Source organism: Lactuca serriola, chromosome 7 (genome assembly GCF_051521515.1).
Source record: "Lactuca serriola cultivar US96UC23 chromosome 7, Lser_US96UC23_V15, whole genome shotgun sequence".
NCBI classification, from domain to species: Eukaryota; Viridiplantae; Streptophyta; class Magnoliopsida; order Asterales; family Asteraceae; genus Lactuca; species Lactuca serriola.
The window spans coordinates 6,357,051-6,377,431 of record NC_136414.1 but is presented as its reverse complement, the minus strand read 5'-3'; the positions used below and the strand labels follow the sequence as shown (position 1 = coordinate 6,377,431).

At 36.2% G+C, this 20,381-nt stretch overlaps 2 protein-coding genes across 2 annotated transcripts; one reads left to right on the top strand and one right to left on the bottom strand.

Annotated features, from left to right (window-relative positions):
• Positions 1-1,653: 1,653 nt before the first annotated feature.
• LOC145063540 (Pentatricopeptide repeat (PPR) superfamily protein) lies at positions 1,654-3,309 on the bottom strand. Its single transcript, XM_079011137.1, has one exon. The coding sequence runs from the start codon at positions 3,177-3,179 to the stop codon at positions 1,761-1,763; it is 1,419 nt and encodes a 472-aa protein (XP_078867263.1). The 5' UTR covers positions 3,180-3,309; the 3' UTR covers positions 1,654-1,760.
• A 13,907-nt stretch (positions 3,310-17,216) lies between these two features.
• On the top strand, positions 17,217-19,805 carry EMB3127 (Amino acid dehydrogenase family protein). Its single transcript, XM_079010305.1, has 5 exons — positions 17,217-17,568; positions 17,893-18,221; positions 18,292-18,528; positions 18,719-18,886; positions 19,453-19,805. Exons 1-5 carry the CDS (start codon positions 17,352-17,354, stop codon positions 19,621-19,623), a joined length of 1,122 nt encoding a protein of 373 aa, XP_078866431.1. The 5' UTR covers positions 17,217-17,351; the 3' UTR covers positions 19,624-19,805.
• The last annotated feature ends 576 nt before the right edge of the window (positions 19,806-20,381 follow it).

Sequence of the window (20,381 nt, the reverse complement as noted above, 5' to 3'; positions counted from 1 at the left end):
TGTTGAAACAGCAGTGGACAAACAAAGATTAAATAGAAAAGGACATGAATGAATTCGTTAAGACCCATGAACAAACTTCAAACTATTTGTGTGTTAGGAAACACAAATACAAAATTAACCTAAAGGAAAAACTGAAGACATACATACAACAGTTGCACACACAATTACAAAATTCCAGCAAGTGGCAATCTCTCCAAAAATTCAAGAAAATTTAGATTAGAAAACACTTTCATTTTCTATCCATACTCCTATGTGGGACAAGTGCGTCTTAGTGAGAAAAGCTACTCCAACACCTATCCATATAGAAATGCAACTTATAACCATAACAAGCCAATGCCAATTTTTCTACTTTTATCAAGTGCTCATGCATTCTAAACAACTCTCTACATCTATGTACCAAAGCAAATATTCATCACAAATTCCTCAGCTATAATAACTTGTGTATCATGGGTTGGAAGATATTCTGTACATAGCTCGAAATTCAATCCATTTACTTGAGATATTGGACTAGTTCTTGTTTTATCTCACATTAACACTCAAGTGACTCAAAATTAAGAATGCATCAAGACGTTTTCAACATCTTAATCATTATAACAATTACTAGATTTTTATTTAAATAATTTTTTTATGATATATCTATTACTCCCTCCGTCCCAAATTAATTGTCCACATTTGACTTTTGAAGTCTTTTTTCTTCAACTTTGACCTTAAATATTTTTATTTGTGTTATATATTATTTGATGAAACTTATAACAATGAAAAGACATTTAAAATACAATTCATTCATATATTTTGCATCAAATATTATCTATCAAAAAGAAAATTATTTAAAGTCAAAATTGAAGAATAAAGACTTGAAAAGTAAAATGTGGACAATTAATTTGGGACGGAGGTAGTATATTAATTGTTTGTATTACAAATGAACATTAATGTGTTGATGGGTCATCACAATTCACAACCACCTTTGACTCACACTAAAAACTTATCGGTTCTAACTCAAACACATTTTGACTTATTACCCAACTCGTTTAACTCACTTGTTTTGTCAAAGCGCTATAATATCACAAAGAGAAATTTTAGAATCAAACAAGATGAACTAGGTTTAATATAAGACAACTAAATTTTCAGAACTTCAATTTTCATTTTATCTATCACAATAAAATGAACCACGGGATTTTGGTAGATATAGGTTTTGTGAAAATAACATTAATTTCCAAAATTACCATTTTGGGTTTCACTGATATATTCTATGTATTTTATTTATTCTCATTTCCATCTAATACTTTTCAAAAACTTTATCTACCCGTCTTTGAAATATCTAATATCACCAATTTTTCATCCGAAATTCACATTTTACACCCTTGTATCTAATCCACTTCTCATTTGCTATGTTTCCTTATCTTTTTGTTATTTTTCAGTAAAAAACGATATATTTTCTCGAAATTTTGGATTTGTTCATTGGTCTTAAACATTTTCTTGAAATTTAAAAAAAATAAATAAATAAATAAATAAATAAAAAACTTGTCTAAAATGTATTTGTTTTGCTCGGAAAATGTGACAATAAGATAATCCGAAATAAGTCCAAAATGTCCATGTTTCCGAAATGATAGTTATTTTGGTAAAACTTGAAAAAATTAGGTCAATCACCCCATATATTCCCAAACTTCATGTTGTCATTTTTGTGAATATTCCTTTTAATGTTCTACCCATAATCTAAAAAACAATCAAATATGTTTCCATCTCTAACGATGATCTCTCTTTTATACATCAACAACGCTCATTCCTTGTGCTTTCTCAATGCCATTATCTTTCATTAGTCTCCTAACACGTTTAACACCTTCCCATTTGTTCATATCCGCATAAACATTGGATAAAAGGACATAATTCCCACTAGTTTCAGGCTCTAATTTAATCAACTGCTCAAGTGCCACCTCACCAATCTCTAAATTCCCATGGTTTCTCGTTGCACTTAGTAAAGATCTCCATAGAACCGCATTAGGCTCCATGGGCATGGCCCGGATCTTTTCCAAGGCCTCATTGACCCGCCCGGCTCGACCCAAAAGGTCAACCAAGCACCCATAATGTTCAAGCTTTGGCTCGACCCCATATCTCTCCCTCATCGAATAAAAAAGCTCACAACCTTCATCCACCAATCCCACATGTGAACAAGCAGAGATTATCAACACCATTGTAACATCATCAGGAGCTAACCCTTCCAACAACAATTTATTAAAGAGATCAATCGCTTCATGCCCATACCCATGAGTAGCGAATCCTCTAATCATTGCGTTATAACAAAATATGTCTTTCTTAGGCAATTCATCAAACACTTGGCATGCAAACTCCAAGAACCCACAGTTCACAAAAAGATCAATCAAAGATGTCACAACAAACCGATTAAGCTTCAGATTATTCTTTACCATATACAAATGTGCCCAAATTCCTTCACTAAAAGCACCCAAATCAGCGCAGGCATTGATCAGTGCTACAAAACTGATTTCATTAGGCTTGATTTTGGAACCTCTCTGCATATCACTAAACAAACATAGAACCTCCATTGACGAACCAGTATCATCAGCACTGGAATTATAAGCGGATAATATAGAATTCCATAAACCCAAATCAGGTTCACTAATTTGATCAAAAAGATACCTACAAACACCAAATTTCCCACATTTTGAATAAAAACTAACCAATGAAGCTTGAACAAACTGATCATACTCGGTGGGGTCAAGAAACTTCAATACATGTGTGTGTAGGGCTCGACCATGTTTGACCCAAATGGGGTTAGACCCACATGCCTTGAAAAGAGATGGGTATGAGTAAGAATTAGGTTTGATTGCTCGTATACATAGAATTTGATTGTAAAGCGAGAAAGCCAAGTGGGTACGTTGGCCATGGTGGTTATGATGGGTGAGGATTGACGAGATGAGGGTGTTGAAAATGTAAGTGGTCGGGTTAGGCACTCGATCGAAGATGGTTAGTGCGTAGGATAAGGAGGTGGGTAGGGTGGAGGATAAGATCGCTGAGAGGAGTTGGGTAAGGGGGTAAGTGTGAAGGATAAGACCAGTTGTGATGATTTGGGCATGAGCTTGTTGATATGTGTCTAGGGTTTTGCATTTACTTTGCAAAATTTGAAGAATTGGGTTTCTAATGAAAGGATTTGAAGATTTTTTCATGAAGGTAAGAGAGCAGTGAATTGGTTGCCAAATTGATGTCGATTTGGTGATGATGAACAACAGGTGCCTTCTCCATTACAAGGACTACAATGTTTGAAAATTCAGTTAACAAATGTCAAATTTCCTCGGACCAAAGAAGACAAAATTCATTAAGATAGATAACTACATGAAAGCCTTATATATATTTGATATTTTTCATATTAATTCATAATTTTATTTTATTTTTGACAAAAATACTTTATATTTTTTTGACAGATTGTTAATCTTTCTATTTTAAACAAAAAGTTTTTTTCGAAAGAAAAAATTAATTTAATTCCACACATTATATGGAAATTATATGTAATTATTTTTTTATTTAAATACTGAATGTGAGATCGCGTATTATACGACTTGATTTAAAAAAAGATTAAACATAAAATTAAAATGTAAACAGAAAATATTTTTAATCTACAATTTTAATATATATATATATATATATATATATATATATATATATATATGACTTTAATTTTAAAATTTGAAACAAACCAAAAATTGACAAGTGAATAATATTTATTTAAAAAACACATCAAAATGAAAAGTGTCAAAACTCATGGAAGATTGACATGTGACAAAAAAAACCTTCATTTATTAAGGAGTATTATTTCAAAAATATATCAAAATGACAAGTGTCAAAACTCATAGGAGAATGACACGTGGCAAAAAAAAATTCTTCATTTATTAAGGAGTACAAATATATTAAGGAGTATAAAGCTTTCATGTGAAATTTATTTATTTATGATCCTCTTAATTTAAAAAAATGCCACAAAAATCATGAAGCCTAAATCATGAGGATGTTTTTTGTTTATTTTCTATATCGAGTTTTCATCTTTTTAACTAGCATAATTATCATGATTTTATCATCTTAACCTGTTATCATGTCATATTTATTCTCAGTCTTATGGGTGTTTGGAGTTACTTATAAAAACGATTTATTGTTTTATTAGCTTTTTAAAATAAATCAATAAATCTAAAAAATATTTCATAAATGAATAAGTGGTTTTAGAAATAACTTTTAAAAATCATAAAATGAAGTTTTAAAAAATGTTAAGAGCTCCTTATATTCCAAAAGTGTTAATAACTTATTCATCTAAAATAACTATAAGCTAATTCAAACATTACAAAAAAAAAATTTACTAAATTATATTTGGGATTTAAATATAAAACCATCTAAATTATATATTTGAATTTGTACAAAGCATAATACAATAAAAAATTATGATAGCAAATCAAATGATGCAACTTGAATTAGTTATAAAAGATATAAAATATATTCAAAAAATTAACAATGTTACTATTCAATCATACAAATTTATATTGTTATTTAGATTAAAATGACACCGTCTCAATGTGTAACACCCAAAATTTTCAAATAATTTTTTCACATTTTAAAAACACACTTTCATTCATAAATATTATAAAAATGTCATTGTATCACATATTAATCCATAGAAACACAACCCAAGATCATAATATATAAAAACTCCTCGTGTGTGTACTAATCATGCCGGCGCCTTCCCGCGGTCCTCACTGGTACCTAAAACACCTAACACAACATTGTAAGCATAAATGCTTAGTGAGTTCTCCAAAATACCGCATATAATACATAATAGCCACTCGAGGCTATAACACCGTGGACCCTCCGGTCCTAACTCTATGGACCCTCTGGTCCTAACTCTGTGAACCATCCGGTTCTAACCTTGTGAACCTTCCTGTTCTAACTCTGGAACATACACTGCATGAATCACATAGAAATAATGCAGTGCATCACAATCATATAAATAACATACAAGATACTCTGCCATATAACTCTAATTACCACTCTAGGTAAAGTATAGTGAGAAGACTCACCTCGGGTAACTCGGTAATCTCGAACTCGGTAAAATTTGGTCTAGCTTCCGCCTAATCACATGGAATAAGCACTCTAATCAATACAACTCTCAAGGCTAGACTATTCCCTCTCTTAGCACTCTCAGAAGGGTAAAAGACCATGTTACCCCTCTCATGGCTCAAAGACCTCAATATTGACCAAACCCTAAAAGTCAACAAAAGTCAACTCTCCGGGTTACACTGCGCATACCAAACCTGTACGTTGGGCGTACCCGGCAACCTCACAGAAACGGGGAACGTGACCCCCTACGTCGCGCGTACTGGGATTACGTCCCGCGTAGCTCCCAATTTCAGACTCCTTAGCTTTTGGGGTCTTAAACAGTTAAGACACACGTCCAACTTTCAGATCTGACCATCTCTAAGCCTCTTAATCCATAAAGTTGGTGACTTAAAGCCTTTGCATGGCTGTAAAAGTCACCAAAACCCATAACATTCCATTTCCAACCCTAGATAAGCTCATAGCTCAAGCATAACCCCATAACAACGACCAAGTTGGGATTTTTATGGATCTACATCACTTATATCACTAAAATGGGACAGATCTAGGTCCATGGAGTCCCTTATGCTCATAAAGTCTCCACCTTTGGGAGTTTAACCCTAGAAATGGTCCATGCAACACCAAACCAAAATAAAGATGAAAGTTTTGAGCTTTTTATCTCTAGATGAAGCTCCTCCCTCTGAAGAACTCAGATCTAAACTTGAACCTCAAACTCTAGCCTCCACAAGCTCCTCTCCTTCTTCTTTACTAACACACAAAGGCACTTTTAGCTCAAAACACTCACACACAAGCTTAAGGATGAAGGAAAAGCTCTCTTAAGGTTTCACTCTCTGATATGGTGGCTGAGGATAAAGCCTTAGCATTCCTTATATAGTGCACAAGCCAAATATTAGGGTTTGCATCTGGGCCCACTACGCCCAGCGTACCTAGGCGAGTCCGCGTCCATATTAAGCGCATGAGTATGCACATCGTACTCTCCAGTATGCCTAGCGTACTCATTTGCTACAATTTTCACCTAAGGGCTAATCTTGACAACTTGACAAAAGATAAGGGTTAAATAGTTGTACCTGAATTTCGGGATGTTACAATTCTCCCCTACTAGAACCAAATTTCGCCCTTGAAGTCTTATGCTGAAAACAACTCCAGATGCTGCTCCCGCATCTCTGACTCCGACTCCCAAGTCAGGTCGGACCCCCTCCGATGTTGCCACTGGACCTGAACCAGAGGCACCTCCTTGTTCCTCATAACCTTGATCTTCCGGTCCAAGATCGCGATCGGTCTCTTAACATAATTCAGACTCGCGTCCACCTGGATATCCTCCAACGGCACCGCTGCCGACTCGTCGGCTATACACTTCCTTAGCTGAGACACGTGGAAGGTATCATGAATCTGGCTCAACTCTGCAGGTAGCTCCAAACGATATGCTACCTTACCCATCCTCGCGGTCACCTTGAATGGCCCAATATACTGGGGCCCCAACTTGCCCCTTTTCTTGAAACGAGTCACTCCTTTCCAAGGAGACACTTTTAGGAGTACGAGGTCTCCCACCTAGAACTCAAGCTTGGATCATCGCCTATCCGCATAACTCTTCTGGCGACTCTGAGCCGTCAACAACCTCTGTCTAACATGATGTATCTGCTATGTCGTCTGAAGCACTATCTCAGTGCTGCCTATCACTCGTTGCCCTACCTCTCTGTAACGCCCGTAGATCCGGGCTAGTCAATTTAGAGGCAATAGGGGTCGAAAATGACTTTTCGACAAAAGATTATTAAGAATAAATAATCTTAACCAAGTTTTAGAATATGTCACAAGGTTTCCGTGCATATAAAGAACGTCGGAATCCGAGTTATAACGAAGAAGTTATGACCCGTCGAAGTTTCGCGACAGAACCGACACGATATCGCGAAGCGTAAATAGTGAATTTACGATAGAACGAGACTTAGCCTTAGCGATCTAAACGAAAGTCGTAGAATATGTTAAAATAATAACATCGATAAAAAGAACGCCCAAATCTGACTTCGTATGAAGAAGTTATGATTTTTCGAAGTTTCAAATTAGTAGTGTACAACCCGAAATTTGAATATTAGAACGAGCGGTTTTTAGCCGACGCGACCTAAACAAGAATCGAAGATCTCGTTAAGAGTAGCGTAACAAGAAAAAGATGGGCGAAAACGGATATCGGATGAAGAAGTTATGAGAATTTAACAGACCAATCCTGTCCCGGCCTGTTAATAATATAACTTTTAAAATAGAGCCAAAATTAGCCGACAAAGTCTAAACAAAAATTGTAGAGTACATTCCCGCCTTCGCGTGGATATAAAAAACGTAAAAAACGGAGCTCGTATGCGAAAGTTATGATTTTTAGAAGTCGAGAGTGAAATTTGCGAAGTCTGATGCAAAAATGATGACGTGGCATGATCTAGGTCGTTCCTTGTTGCCCACGACTCGCTTTGGGATGGATGACAGCTGGCTCGCTACGCAGCGCGTACAAGAAGAGAACGCCCCGCATCCGAGGCTGGGTACGCCCAGCGTACTTCGGTTCTTATCTCTTCCGATGAAATGCGAGACAGCTGGGTCCAGGTGGCGCCTTATCCGAAGAACGCCCAGCGTAATCCGAGGCCTTGCTGGGTATAAAAAGGGACGAGGGTCTCCAGCATTTTCACACCAATTCTTCTTCTTTATGTCACTACTTTCGCTCTCTAGCTCCCCTAAACCCTAGGAAAACCCTTTAGCTCCCGAGGGAAGCCCCGAGGCTCCCGGAGTCCCGAGAAAAAGAGTCTTTCGGTTTCGAAACGCTGCTCCAATTAAGTTCCGGTTTTCGATAAAATTCGCTGTAAGTGTGCTACGCTCACGCAATTTTTAATATAGCTTTCAAATAACTATAGGAATGTTATTAGGTCCTTAAAATAATTATTTGGGCTATTATTATAAGTTATATTGAGTGTTATCAACGCTTATATAATAATAATAATAGTCAGACTAATTAATTTTTCGCGGTTATCGTTAGACTAAACCCTAGTGGTATTGGTACTAGGTTTTATTGAAGGAAAATCGTTTTGAGAGTATCGAAGCGCTGTCCGAGTGCTGATTCACCACCTTTCAAGTGAGTGCATGGTCCCCTTCAACTTACACATAGATATGAAGTACTTACTACGTGCTATGTGTGCATATTGTCTGTTTACTTGCTGTCTATGCTCAGTAAACGATTTTATACATGTTTTAAATGATTTAAACTGTATATGTATTTTATATCTACAAATATGTTGGGATAAAACATGGGTAGATGAATGGTTTCTGTGTGACAAAAATAAAATGAGGAAGAGGTAATATAGACCATGAGGTAAGGGTGAGAGGTGAACCATGAGAAAAGCCTTTTTCCCAATTGATGGTCCCGTCATCCAGCAGAGTATGGATGACAACCACAGACTATTCTAGACAGTCCAGTGGACACTAGCAGGCTTGCAACCTGTAGGTGTTTTGAACTGTGTATTCACCAGGTGTACTCTAAAAACCCATCGACATGTATTGCGAATAGAGTCTCGGAAACGATACCGTCGATAAACGAGATAAAACCCATTGACCTGTATTGCGAGAGGAGTCTCGGAAACGATACTGTCAATAAACGAGATAAACCTTGGGAACTATGGATTTAGTACCCGTTGAGTAAACCTTGGCAACGATGGATTTCGTTCCTATTCCTTAGGATAACCCTTAGGAATAAATAAACAAGGAATAGCTGAATTCTTAAAGTAGAATAAGGAAGATAATGGGGATGGGTAATTGGGTTGATTGTTTAAATACTTAAACATAATAATTTATATTATTGTGGGTTGAAAACCCTATGTACTCACCAAGTTTCCCAACCTGACCCACTCAGTTTATTTACATCGCATGTGTTGTTATGAAGTCACATTACACTGAGAGATTAAAGAGATGTAGATCACTAGTGTAAATAAATGTAAGTTCCGTTTATGCTTATGTTTCTGTATTGACGATGACATCCCAAACGTTTTAACATAAATAAAATACGTTTCTTCGAAAATGTTTTGATAACGTATTTATCGTGTTTTTTTGGGAACAAATTCCGCAACATTTTTATGAAAAGAAGTACTCTGATTTTTATAAAGCATAAACAAAACCGGTCTTTTCTGGCCGTGATTTTGGGGATGTCACACTCTCCCCAACAGATGAGAGTAAGACACCTCCTCCTATACAACAACTCCAAGGGAGGATACAAATGCTCGAATGGTGACTGTTGTTATAGGAAAACTCAACCAATGGAAAATACGTGTCCCAACTCCCTCTGAAGTCCAACACACATGGCCAAAGCATGTCCTCGAGCGTCTGAATCGTCCGCTCACTATGTCCGTCCGTCTGTGGGTGGTAAGTGGTACTGAAATGCAGTCTCGTACCCAACTCCTCATGGAACTTCTTCCAGAACCTGGAAGTGAAACACACATCTCGATCTGACACAATCGAGATCGGCACACCATGCCGCGATACCACCTCCCTCACATACACCTCCGCCAACCTCTTTGCGGAAGAGCTCTCACTGATAGCAAGAAAATGAGCGCTCTTTGTCAGCCGGTCAACGATCACCCAAATTGCATCGACACCTCTCGCAGTCCTCGGCAATTTGGTGATAAAGTCCATGGAAATCTGTTCTCACTTCCACTGGGGAATCTCAAGTGGCTGCAACTTGCCATGTGGAAACTGGTGCTCGACCTTAACCCTATGGCAGGTCAAGCACCTCTCTACAAACCACGCCACATGCCTCTTCATGCAGGGCCACCAATAGCTCTCTTCAGGTCCAAATACATCTTAGTGGCCCGGGGATGGATCGAAAACCTTGACTTGTGCGCCTCCTCCATCAAAATGGTACGTGCCCCGCCCTCAAATGGTACCCAAATCCGGCCCTGGAAGGTCATAAGCCCTCGGCTATCGGCAATGAACTCAGATACCTTCCCGATCACTCGTTCTCTCTTGCGGTTCTCCGGTCTCATAGCCTCTACCTGGGCCTCTAGAATGGTGTCCAACACCGGAGTCATCACTGTCAACCTCATACAAACATCCCGTATCGGGGCACTCTCCGTCCTACGACTCAAGGCATCGACTATAACATTAGCCTTGCCCGGGTGGTACAGGATCTCGCACTCATAATCCTTTACCACATTCAACCATCTCCTCTGGCGCATGTTCAGGTTGGGCTGATCCATCAGATATTTCAAGCTCTTGTGGTCTGTATATATGGTACACCGAACCTCATACAAATAGTGACGCCAGATCTTGAGGGCGAACACCACAGCCCCCAACTCCAGATCATGTGTAGGATACCTCGTCTCATGAGGCTTCAGCTGCCTCGATGCGTATGCTATCACATGCCCTCTCTGCATCAGCACTGCACCCAATCCCGATATCGACGCGTCACAATATACTACAAAATCCTCCATTCCCTCCGGAAGGGCTAATAATGGGGCTTCGCACAATCTCTGGCGAAGTGTCTCGAATGAGGCTTGCTGTTCTGGGCCCCAACTGAGAGCCACGCCCTTCCGGATCAGTCTGGTGAGAGGAACAACAATCCTGGAGAAATCCTTGATAAATCTCCGATATTAACCGGCCAACCCCAGAAAACTCCTGATCTTTGAAGGGGATCTCGACACCTCCCAACTCTGACTTGATCGTACACACTGCTCTTTTCAAAAACTTTTTATGAGAAAAATTTGTGATTTTATTTTGAAAATCTCTCAAATCCTTAGTTTGAGTTCAGATACGCCCGAAGGTGCACCCGAATCCCTCAAACCAAGGCTCTGATACCAACTTGTAACACCCAAAATTTTTAAATAATTTTTTTCACATTTTAAAAACACACTTTCATTCATAAATATTATAAAAATGTCATTGTATCACATATCAATCCATAGAAACACAACCCAAGATCATAATGTATAAAAACTCCTCATGTGTGTACTGATCATGCCGACACCTTCCCACGATCCTCACTGGTACCTGAAACACATAACACAACACTGTAAGCATAAATGCTTAGTGAGTTCCCCAAAATACTGCATATAACACATAATAGGCACTCGAGGCTATAACACTGTGGACCCTCCGGTCCTAACTCTGTGGACCCTCTGGTCCTAACTTTATGAACCTTCCAGTTCTAACCCTGTGAACCTCCCGGTTCTAACTCTGTAAACTCTGGAACATACACAACATGAATCACATAGAAATAATGCAGTGCATCACAATCACATAAATAACATACAAGATACTCTGCCATATAGCTCTAATTACCACTCTAGGTAAAGTATAATGAGAAGACTCACCTCGGGTAACTCGGTAAAATCTGGTCTAGCCTCCGCCTAATCACATGGAATAAGCACTCTAATCAATACAACTCTCAAGGCTAGACTATTCCCTCTCTTAGCACTCTCATAAGGGTAAAAGACCATTTTACCCCTCTCATGGCTCAAAGACCTCAATATTGACCAAACCCTAAAAGTCAACAAAAGTCAACTCTCCAGGTTACGCTGCACGTACCAAACCTGTACGCTGGGCGTAGTCGACGACCTCACAGAAACGGGGAACGCGACCCCCTACGCCGCGCGTACTGGGATTACGTCCCGCGTAACTCCCAGTTTCAGACTCCTTAGCTTTTGGGGTCTTAAACAGTTAAGACGCACGTCTAACTTTCATATCTGACCATCTCTAAGCCTCTTAATCCATAAAGTTGGTGACTTTAAGCCTTTGCATGGCTGTAAAAGTCACCAAAACCCATAACATTCCATTTCCAACCCTAGAAAAGCTCATAGCTCAAGCATGACCCCATAACAACGACCAAGTTGGGATTTTTATGGATCTACATCACTTATATCACTGAAATGGGACATATCTAGGTCCATGGAGTCCCTTATGCTCATAAAGTCTCCACCTTTGGGACTTTAACCCTAGAAATGGTCCATGCAACACCAAACCAAAATAAAGAGGAAAGTTTTGAGCTTTTTACCTCTAGATGAAGCTGCTCCCTCTGAAGAACTCAGATCTAAACTTGAACCTCAAACTCTAGCCTCCACAATCTCCTCTCCTTCTTCTTTACTAACACACAAAGGCACTTTTAGCTCAAAACACTCACACACAAGCTTAAGGACGAAGGAAATGCTCTCTTAGGGTTTCACTCTCTGATATAGTGGCTGAGGATAAAGCCTTAGCATTCCTTATATAGTGCACATGCCAAATATTAGGGTTTGCATCTGGGCCCGCTACGCCCAACATAACCCTGGGTACGCCTAGCGTGCCTAGGTGAGTCCGCGTCCATATTAAGCGCATGAGTACGCGCAACGTACTCTCCAGTACACCCAGCGTACTCATTTGCTACAATTTTCACCCAATGGCTAATCTTGACAACTTGACAAAAGATAAGGGTTAAATACCTGTATCTGAATTTCGGGATGTTACACAATGATATAATCCGATTTATATGAAAAAATACGTAACAAAAATCTTAATAAAAAATCATACTAAGCAAATTAAATTAATCGTGAACATATAAAAAAATATTAAAATGAATCAATAGAACCACTGTTCAAAATTAAATGGGTATGTTTGGTACACCGCTGGAAGTTCAAAACTAGAAGTTAGTAGTTTTAAATTTTATATATATAAAAGTATTCAACAAAATCAATCAGAAGCTTTTTGATATAAAATTAAATAAAAACGAAAAACTTTGTGTTGTGTTTGATGCATTAACTAAAAAACTAACTTATGGTTTATAAGTTTGTCTATTAATACATAATGTCAAATAAATTATAAAAAATTAGTTTACAAATTATTTTGTGTGATATTGTCAAATACTAACTTATAATTAACTTAAAAGATAAGCTATTTTATTCTAGCTTTACTTTTTTTATCATTATCATATGAGAATCATTTCACTAACCTAATCATTATTGAGTTTATTATTTAATAATCATATTTTTATTACTAACTTTAATAATATTGTAACGTCTGTGTTTCCGGGCTTGCCATTTTTAGCAATGTAATAGTCTAGGTTAACCTTTGTAACCCATTTTGAAATAATAAGAAAGTATTATGTGTTTTGTGTTTAATTGCTTAATTATGTGGTCTGATTAATTAAGAATAAAAATAAGCGTCAAAATTTAAGTGTAAAATGAATGGAATATCTTTGGTTAATGTTGTAGTAGTTAAAACGAGGTTTTCGAATATATATAGAACGCCCAAATCTGACTTCGTATGAGGAAGTTATGATTTATCGAAGTTTCGACTTAGCGGTGTGCAGCCTGAAATATTCGATTTGAGATCGAGCGGTTTTTAGCCGAAGAAATCTAAATGAGAATCGAAGATCTCATTGTTGGTATCGAAGCGATAAAAAGTTAGGCGAGAACGGACGTCAAACGAAGAAGTTATGAATTTATAACGAAGTTTTTCTGTCGCGGCCTATTAAAAATAAATAATAAAAATAAAATCAAAATTAGCCGACGGAGTCTAAACGAAAGTTGTAAAGCATAGTCTCACCTTTCCGTGGATATAAAGAACGTCGAAAACGGAGTTCGTATGAAGAAGATATGAATTTCCGAAGTTTGATAAATAAATTGTAATTATTTTTAAATCAAAAATCCGGCATTATCCGAAGGCCGAGTCACCAGTCCGATCCGACGTACGCCCCGCGTACTCCGAGAGTGTCGACACTTCGGATGACGCATGCAGTGACGATTTCGGAAGCAGTACGCGCTGCGTACTGCAGTACGCCCCGCGTACTCCGAGGCTCCAGCCTCTATAAAAGCGATCCGAAGGCAGCCGGCTATTTTGCCAATTTCTTCTCTTCTCTCTCCCGTTTTGCATCGTTTTGCGTGCCAGAAATACCCCGAAGCCCCGGTATTATTCTCTAGCCCCGAGGCAAGTCCCGAGATCCCGAAGATCCCGAGAAGTGCGGTCCTCGAGCCGAAGCTCTGCCCGCGAGAAGTTTGATTTTTGTGGAGATCTTCCAGATCTGCTGTGGATTACTACTTCTGCAAGTCGTAGTGCTGTCCGATCATCTTCTAATCAAGTGAGTGTATACTACCTTTCATAAACACGATAATAATACAAGTGCGGTTTGAGTGTATTAAGTAAATTGTGGTTTACATGTGTGAGGGTGCAATTACTTTCTTCTAACGAGTAACTATGAAGTATTTTATATGATATACTTGTTATGTGTATATTTTGTGATTGTATGTGTGAATGGATATTCACTTTATTCTATCTCATAGATCTGAATTGTTTTCTATGGAATACGTGTTATGTGGTATGCCTCATCTGTTATGTGGAATATATATTGAATGAAAATGATATACAGGTTTTAAACTATGTATGAAAATATATTCTTATCTACTAATATGTTGGGTAGAACATGGGTAGATAGTTGGTGTGTAATAAATAGATGAGAGGCCTCGATGTTGTTGTTGTTGTTGATCTAGTTATTCAGCGGAGTATGGATAACGACCACAGACTCTTTCTAGACAGTCCAGTGGAACGCTAGCAGGTTCATAACCTGTAGGTGTTGTGAACGATGTGTTCACCGGTGTACTCTATCCCCCTCATGGTTGCCTTTAGGATATCTATTGTTGAGGAAACCCCTTCGCAGTGATGTCCGTCCCGATGAAAATCCTAGATTAGGTCCCTTGAGATAGTTGTTGTTTTAGGGACGTAAAGTGAGGATAACGGGAATGGGTAATCGGGATAGTGATTGGTTGGTGAAATTAAATATAATTTAATTATTATGGGTTGAAAACTCTATATGCTCATCAGGCTCCCAAGCCTGACCCACTCAGTTTTATTTGTATTACAGGAAGTGGCACAAGGGCGTAAGATGGATGGATCATCTTGTTGTTTTGTTTACAAGTCTGTATATGTATATATTTGTTGAATGACTTGTAATGTTTATCGTTTATGCTTCATGGTTTGTATCGGAACATGACATCCCGAGTTTTGATTATATAATGAAATGCATCTCTTGATGAAATGATTTGATAAATATTATTTTATCATGTTTTGTTTTGGGAACAAATTCCGCAACTCTTTCAAATCAAAAGGATTTACTCTGAAATTATTTAAAAGCATAAATGAAAATCGGTCTTTTCTGGCCGTGATTTTGGGGATGTCACAAATATTAATAATTTTAAACTTATTTTTTTAATAAGATAAAAAAATATAACATTAATATAGTCATTATAATATAATAATATAAGTAATATTATAAAAAATAAAATTCCAAATAATTTTTCAACAAATTTTTTATCTTTGTTTTTAGTCGTAAACCCACAAAATTAATATATTTTATTTTTTTCCGTTTCCATAAACCAAACATAATTGATTGTAAAAAAATTTATAATATATATATATATATATATATATATATATATATATATATATAGAGAGAGAGAGAGAGAGAGAGAGAGAGAGAGAGGGAGAGAGAGAGAAAATTTTATATTGTGTAAATTCTAAATTATATATATATATATATATATATATATATATATATATATATATATATATATATGTTATAACATTGTGGGATTGAAATCCATATGTACTCACCAGGTTTTCCAAACCTGACCCACTCAATATTTTTGTATTACAGGTATCGATACAAAGACATATTACACTGAGAGATTAAAGAGATGTATATCAGTAGTGTAGATAAATGTAATCCGGTTTATGCTTATGTGTTTGTATTGACCAGAACATCCTAAATGTTTTAAAACGAATAAAATACATCTCTTCGGAGATGCTTGGATAAAGTATTTATCATGTTTTCTGGGAATAAATTCTGCAACAGTTTTCTTTAAATGATTACTCTGATTTTAAAACAAAGCATAAACAAATCGGTATTTTATGGCTGTGAAATTTGGGGATGTCACATATAAGTTATATAATTATGTGATCATTACATACTACGCTTCTAATAACAATACTTACTTTACTGTATTTTTTTTATTGGTAGCACACTATCTCATCGTCGATCGAGCGTAGACGAGACGAGGCTTGGTGGACGATTGTGCCGTCAACAATGATACATATGACTGAAGTGACATGACTGACGGATCCGTTTATCCAACTTGATCAGAGTGTGATACTGTATAATTATGGTTCGATTACATTACCTAAATAATAGTAATTTATAATATAATGTTATTTGATGATTAACTAGTTCCAACCTTTTGTGTAGTTTTACATCCCTATCAATATGTTGAGTGCTCATTGGTTTTTTAGGTGCTTTGGATTTGAAAATATTCAAAACTACTATACACGTTAGTCACTGGAAGAGCGGCTATTGTTCAAAAGTCGAGTCTTGGTTTATAGCTATCTGAGCTCGCATCCACAAACTCCTAATGAGTATCAAGTATTGGGGTACCAACTGGTGTAGTCCCCATTCATATGTTTAAAACGACGCTAGAAAAGGCCTAGACGCACAACAACATATTGACAGTAGAGGGGATTGTATGATTTTTTGTGTTGGTTCTTGGAGATGTTGATCGCGAGTAAATCGTATTTGATAGAGAGTGAAAACGATATATGGGTCATGTCATCTCGTAAACGATTGTCGAAAATATTTTGGGATATGAGAACAAAATCTATTTGAACATTGTACTATGATTTTAAAAGAAATCCCTTAAGTTTATGGGTTTTTTTTTTTTTTTTTTTTTTTTTTTTTTTTTTTTTTTGTAGAGTTTAAGATTACATTGCAATTTACATTTTATAAAAACAAATACTATATAAAACAAAAAAAAACACAAAACACATATTATACATAAATATATATATATATATATATATATATATATATATATATATATATATTATATTTGGAAACGATTGTTCGAAATCCTACTTTGTTATTCCGGAAGTCTCTTCGGAACAAAATGATTATTTAAAAAAAAAGAAAAAAAAAGCTTAGGTTATTTTCTTTGAAAAAGACTCAATTAAAAAAAAAAAAATACCCATTTTGTAGTTTTATTTTATTAATGAATTTTTTTTACTTGTTAAATTATGAAATAGGAAAGTTTTGATTGTGATTTATCGTAGTATCTGATGCGTTTTAACTTTTGCGAACATAATGTCTTTATGACTGCAGTCTACCGCGTCTATGATAAAACCCTTATTCCCACCCAAAAAGCTTAAACCCTAACTCCAATTCCAGAGCAGTTATAGGTTTGAGTGTTCAATTAATCTGTAAATTACATAAAATGGCTTTAATGGAGACGGCGGCGAGTATGATTTTCACCGATTATTCATCATCTTCTTCTTCAACAGCTCGACTTCTTCACTTCACTAGCAGCAGAGTTCAGAAGTTCCCCAACACGATTTCTCATTTTCGCCGCTCAAATACCCTTAAGTTTGGCATATCAAACCCTAAATTTCCCAGAACCATTATCACTTACTGCTCATCTGCATCCCCCAGTGGTAACTTCCTCATATTATTGTCGATATTACTTTCCACACCCTAAATAAAAGCCGAGACATTTCGTATTCTGTTTGACATGGTTTGTTCTATAAATTCAGTCTTGGATTTAGTTCTTAAGTTTCTTTTTGATAATTTAATGCCCTTGTCAATTTTGAGGTTGAAAATAAGTTTCTTTTTCACTTGCATGCGTTTGATCTCACTATTATCCTCCATAACTGATATCAGTTCCTTTCCATTTGATTGATATCACACCGAATCCCTTGAATCTTTGATTGATTTGTGTTATAAAGAAGTAAAAACCTCACAAATTAGTTATCTTGCAGCTGTACAGGTAACTGAGGAGGCATCTGCAACGATCATTGATGGAAAGCGTGTTGCAAAAGACATAAGGGAAGAAGTTGCTGTTGAAATATCGAGAATGAAGGACAAGATTGGAATTGTCCCTGGGTTGGCAGTTATTCTTGTTGGAGATAGGAAGGATTCTGCAACTTATGTACGTAACAAAAAGAAAGCTTGCGACTCTGTGGGAATTAATTCCTATGAAGTCAGGTTGGCTGAGGATTCTACTGAAGAAGAAGTTGTCAACCACATCTCAAAGTTTAATGATGATCCCTCTGTACATGGAATACTTGTTCAACTACCTTTGCCTCGTGTAAGCTTATTATTTCTTTGTGATTATAATCTATATGTATAGATAGATTCTAATTCATTTCTTGGATCAGCATATGGATGAAGAAAAAATCTTAGATGCTGTTTGCATTGAGAAAGATGTTGATGGATTCCACCCTGAGAATATGGGTCGTTTAGCCATGCGAGGGAGAGAACCGTCATTTGTTCCCTGCACACCTAAAGGATGCATAGAGTTGTTGCATAGATATGACATTCCCATCAAAGGAAAAAGGGCAGTGGTCATTGGCAGGAGCAACATTGTTGGAACGCCTGCTGCTTTCTTGCTTCAAGTATACAATTCTACTTTCATCTTTTTTCTTATTAATACACTCAACTTTGAAAAGCCTCCCCAATAAAATAATGGCATTGAGAATTACATTGCTATAATTGTTAGATTTTCCAAAGTACAATATGCTGTAATAGGAAGATATGAAACTATGTTGCTATTAATTATATATATATATTGTTGTTTTGGTTTAGAGAGAAGATGCTACGGTGACTGTTGTCCACTCAAGAACAGAAAATGCGGAAGAGATCACTAGAGAAGCTGACATCATCATATCAGCAGTGGGCCAACCAAATATGGTGAGGGGTAGTTGGGTCAAACCTGGTGCAGTTATAATTGATGTTGGAATCAATCCAGTTGAGGTTAGTTTCTATTTCATCTCTTTTTTTGTCCAACTATTCACTGATCTGAAAAGGGAAAATTGCAGGAAATATCAACCTACTTTACTCGTATATTTTATTTTTACCCATAATAGCGATGTACTTAATTTTTTTTTTTTTACCAATAATAGCAACATTACTGTATTTTATACCAATAATAGCAAATGTACATACATTTTGGTACCAATATGGGTAATAATGTACTTTATTTGTTACATATTGCTACTATTGGTAAAGAATGTAAGTACATTGCTTATAAAGAAATGTAAGTGTGTTGCTATAAAGGTTTACATAATCATATTGTGTATTATAGCATCCTATTTTCATTTCGTTTGATTACGGTATTATACTTTTACTTTTTTTTTTTTTTTTTTTCTTATGAAGACATCATACTTTGAATAATCTACCCATTTAAAAGCTTTGTACTTCAAATTATATATATATATATATATATATATATATATATATATATATATATATATATATATATATATATATAATAAAAGCGTTTTTTTTTTTTTTTTTTTTTTGAAAAAAATGATGAACAGGATCCGGATTGCATGCGAGGATATCGGTTGGTGGGGGACATTTGTTACGAGGAGGCAAGGAAGGTTGCTTCAGCAATCACTCCGGTTCCTGGAGGAGTGGGCCCAATGACCATCGCTATGCTTCTCTCCAATACTCTTTTATCTGCCAAAAGAATTCATAACTTTAGTTGATTTTCTTTTTCTTTCAAATTATGTAATAAGTTATGAGTTGTATGGAATTTTATAGACATTTCCCCCTTCATGCCCCCCTTCGGATACAAAGAGAGATGGATGCAATCTCGTTTTATATTTTCCATCATATATTTCTTTGTAGTTGGTTTATTTATCATATTTATCTTTCCATTATTCCCAAATTATGGTTTTAATGAACATCAGCTGCCTATATCTCCACCAAATCTCCGATGCATCTTGATTCAAAAAATATAAAATCCTTAAAACAAAAAGATAACCATCGAAATTAAAAAAGGATTAGAATTTTATATGACAAAAGTTGTTAAACATACATCCAAAAAATATAAAATCCTTAAAGCAAAAAGATAACCATCGAAATTAAAAAAGGATTAGAATTTTATATGACAAAAGTTGTTAAACAATTGTCAAGAATATTGTAAAGTTTTACCGAAAATTGGTAGCTTGTGGATGGTTGGACGTATGATATTATTTGGGATGAACTATAGTAATACGTTTAGATTGAGAGGGTTCTGGTCAGAACTGATGGTCATATGGAATATGAAAATGTTTCCATAATAAAGAGATGATTATAAAATCTAAATGTGAGCTGAAAACTTTAATGCAAGAGAAATGTGTAAGGAGTGTACCTTGAATTTGAGACTTTATAACCATGGAATTGTTCCGAGTAACAAGTTTAAGTGGAACATTATGTATTATCGAAGGATGTTAGAATCTTGACATCACCGAAGGTCAATGCA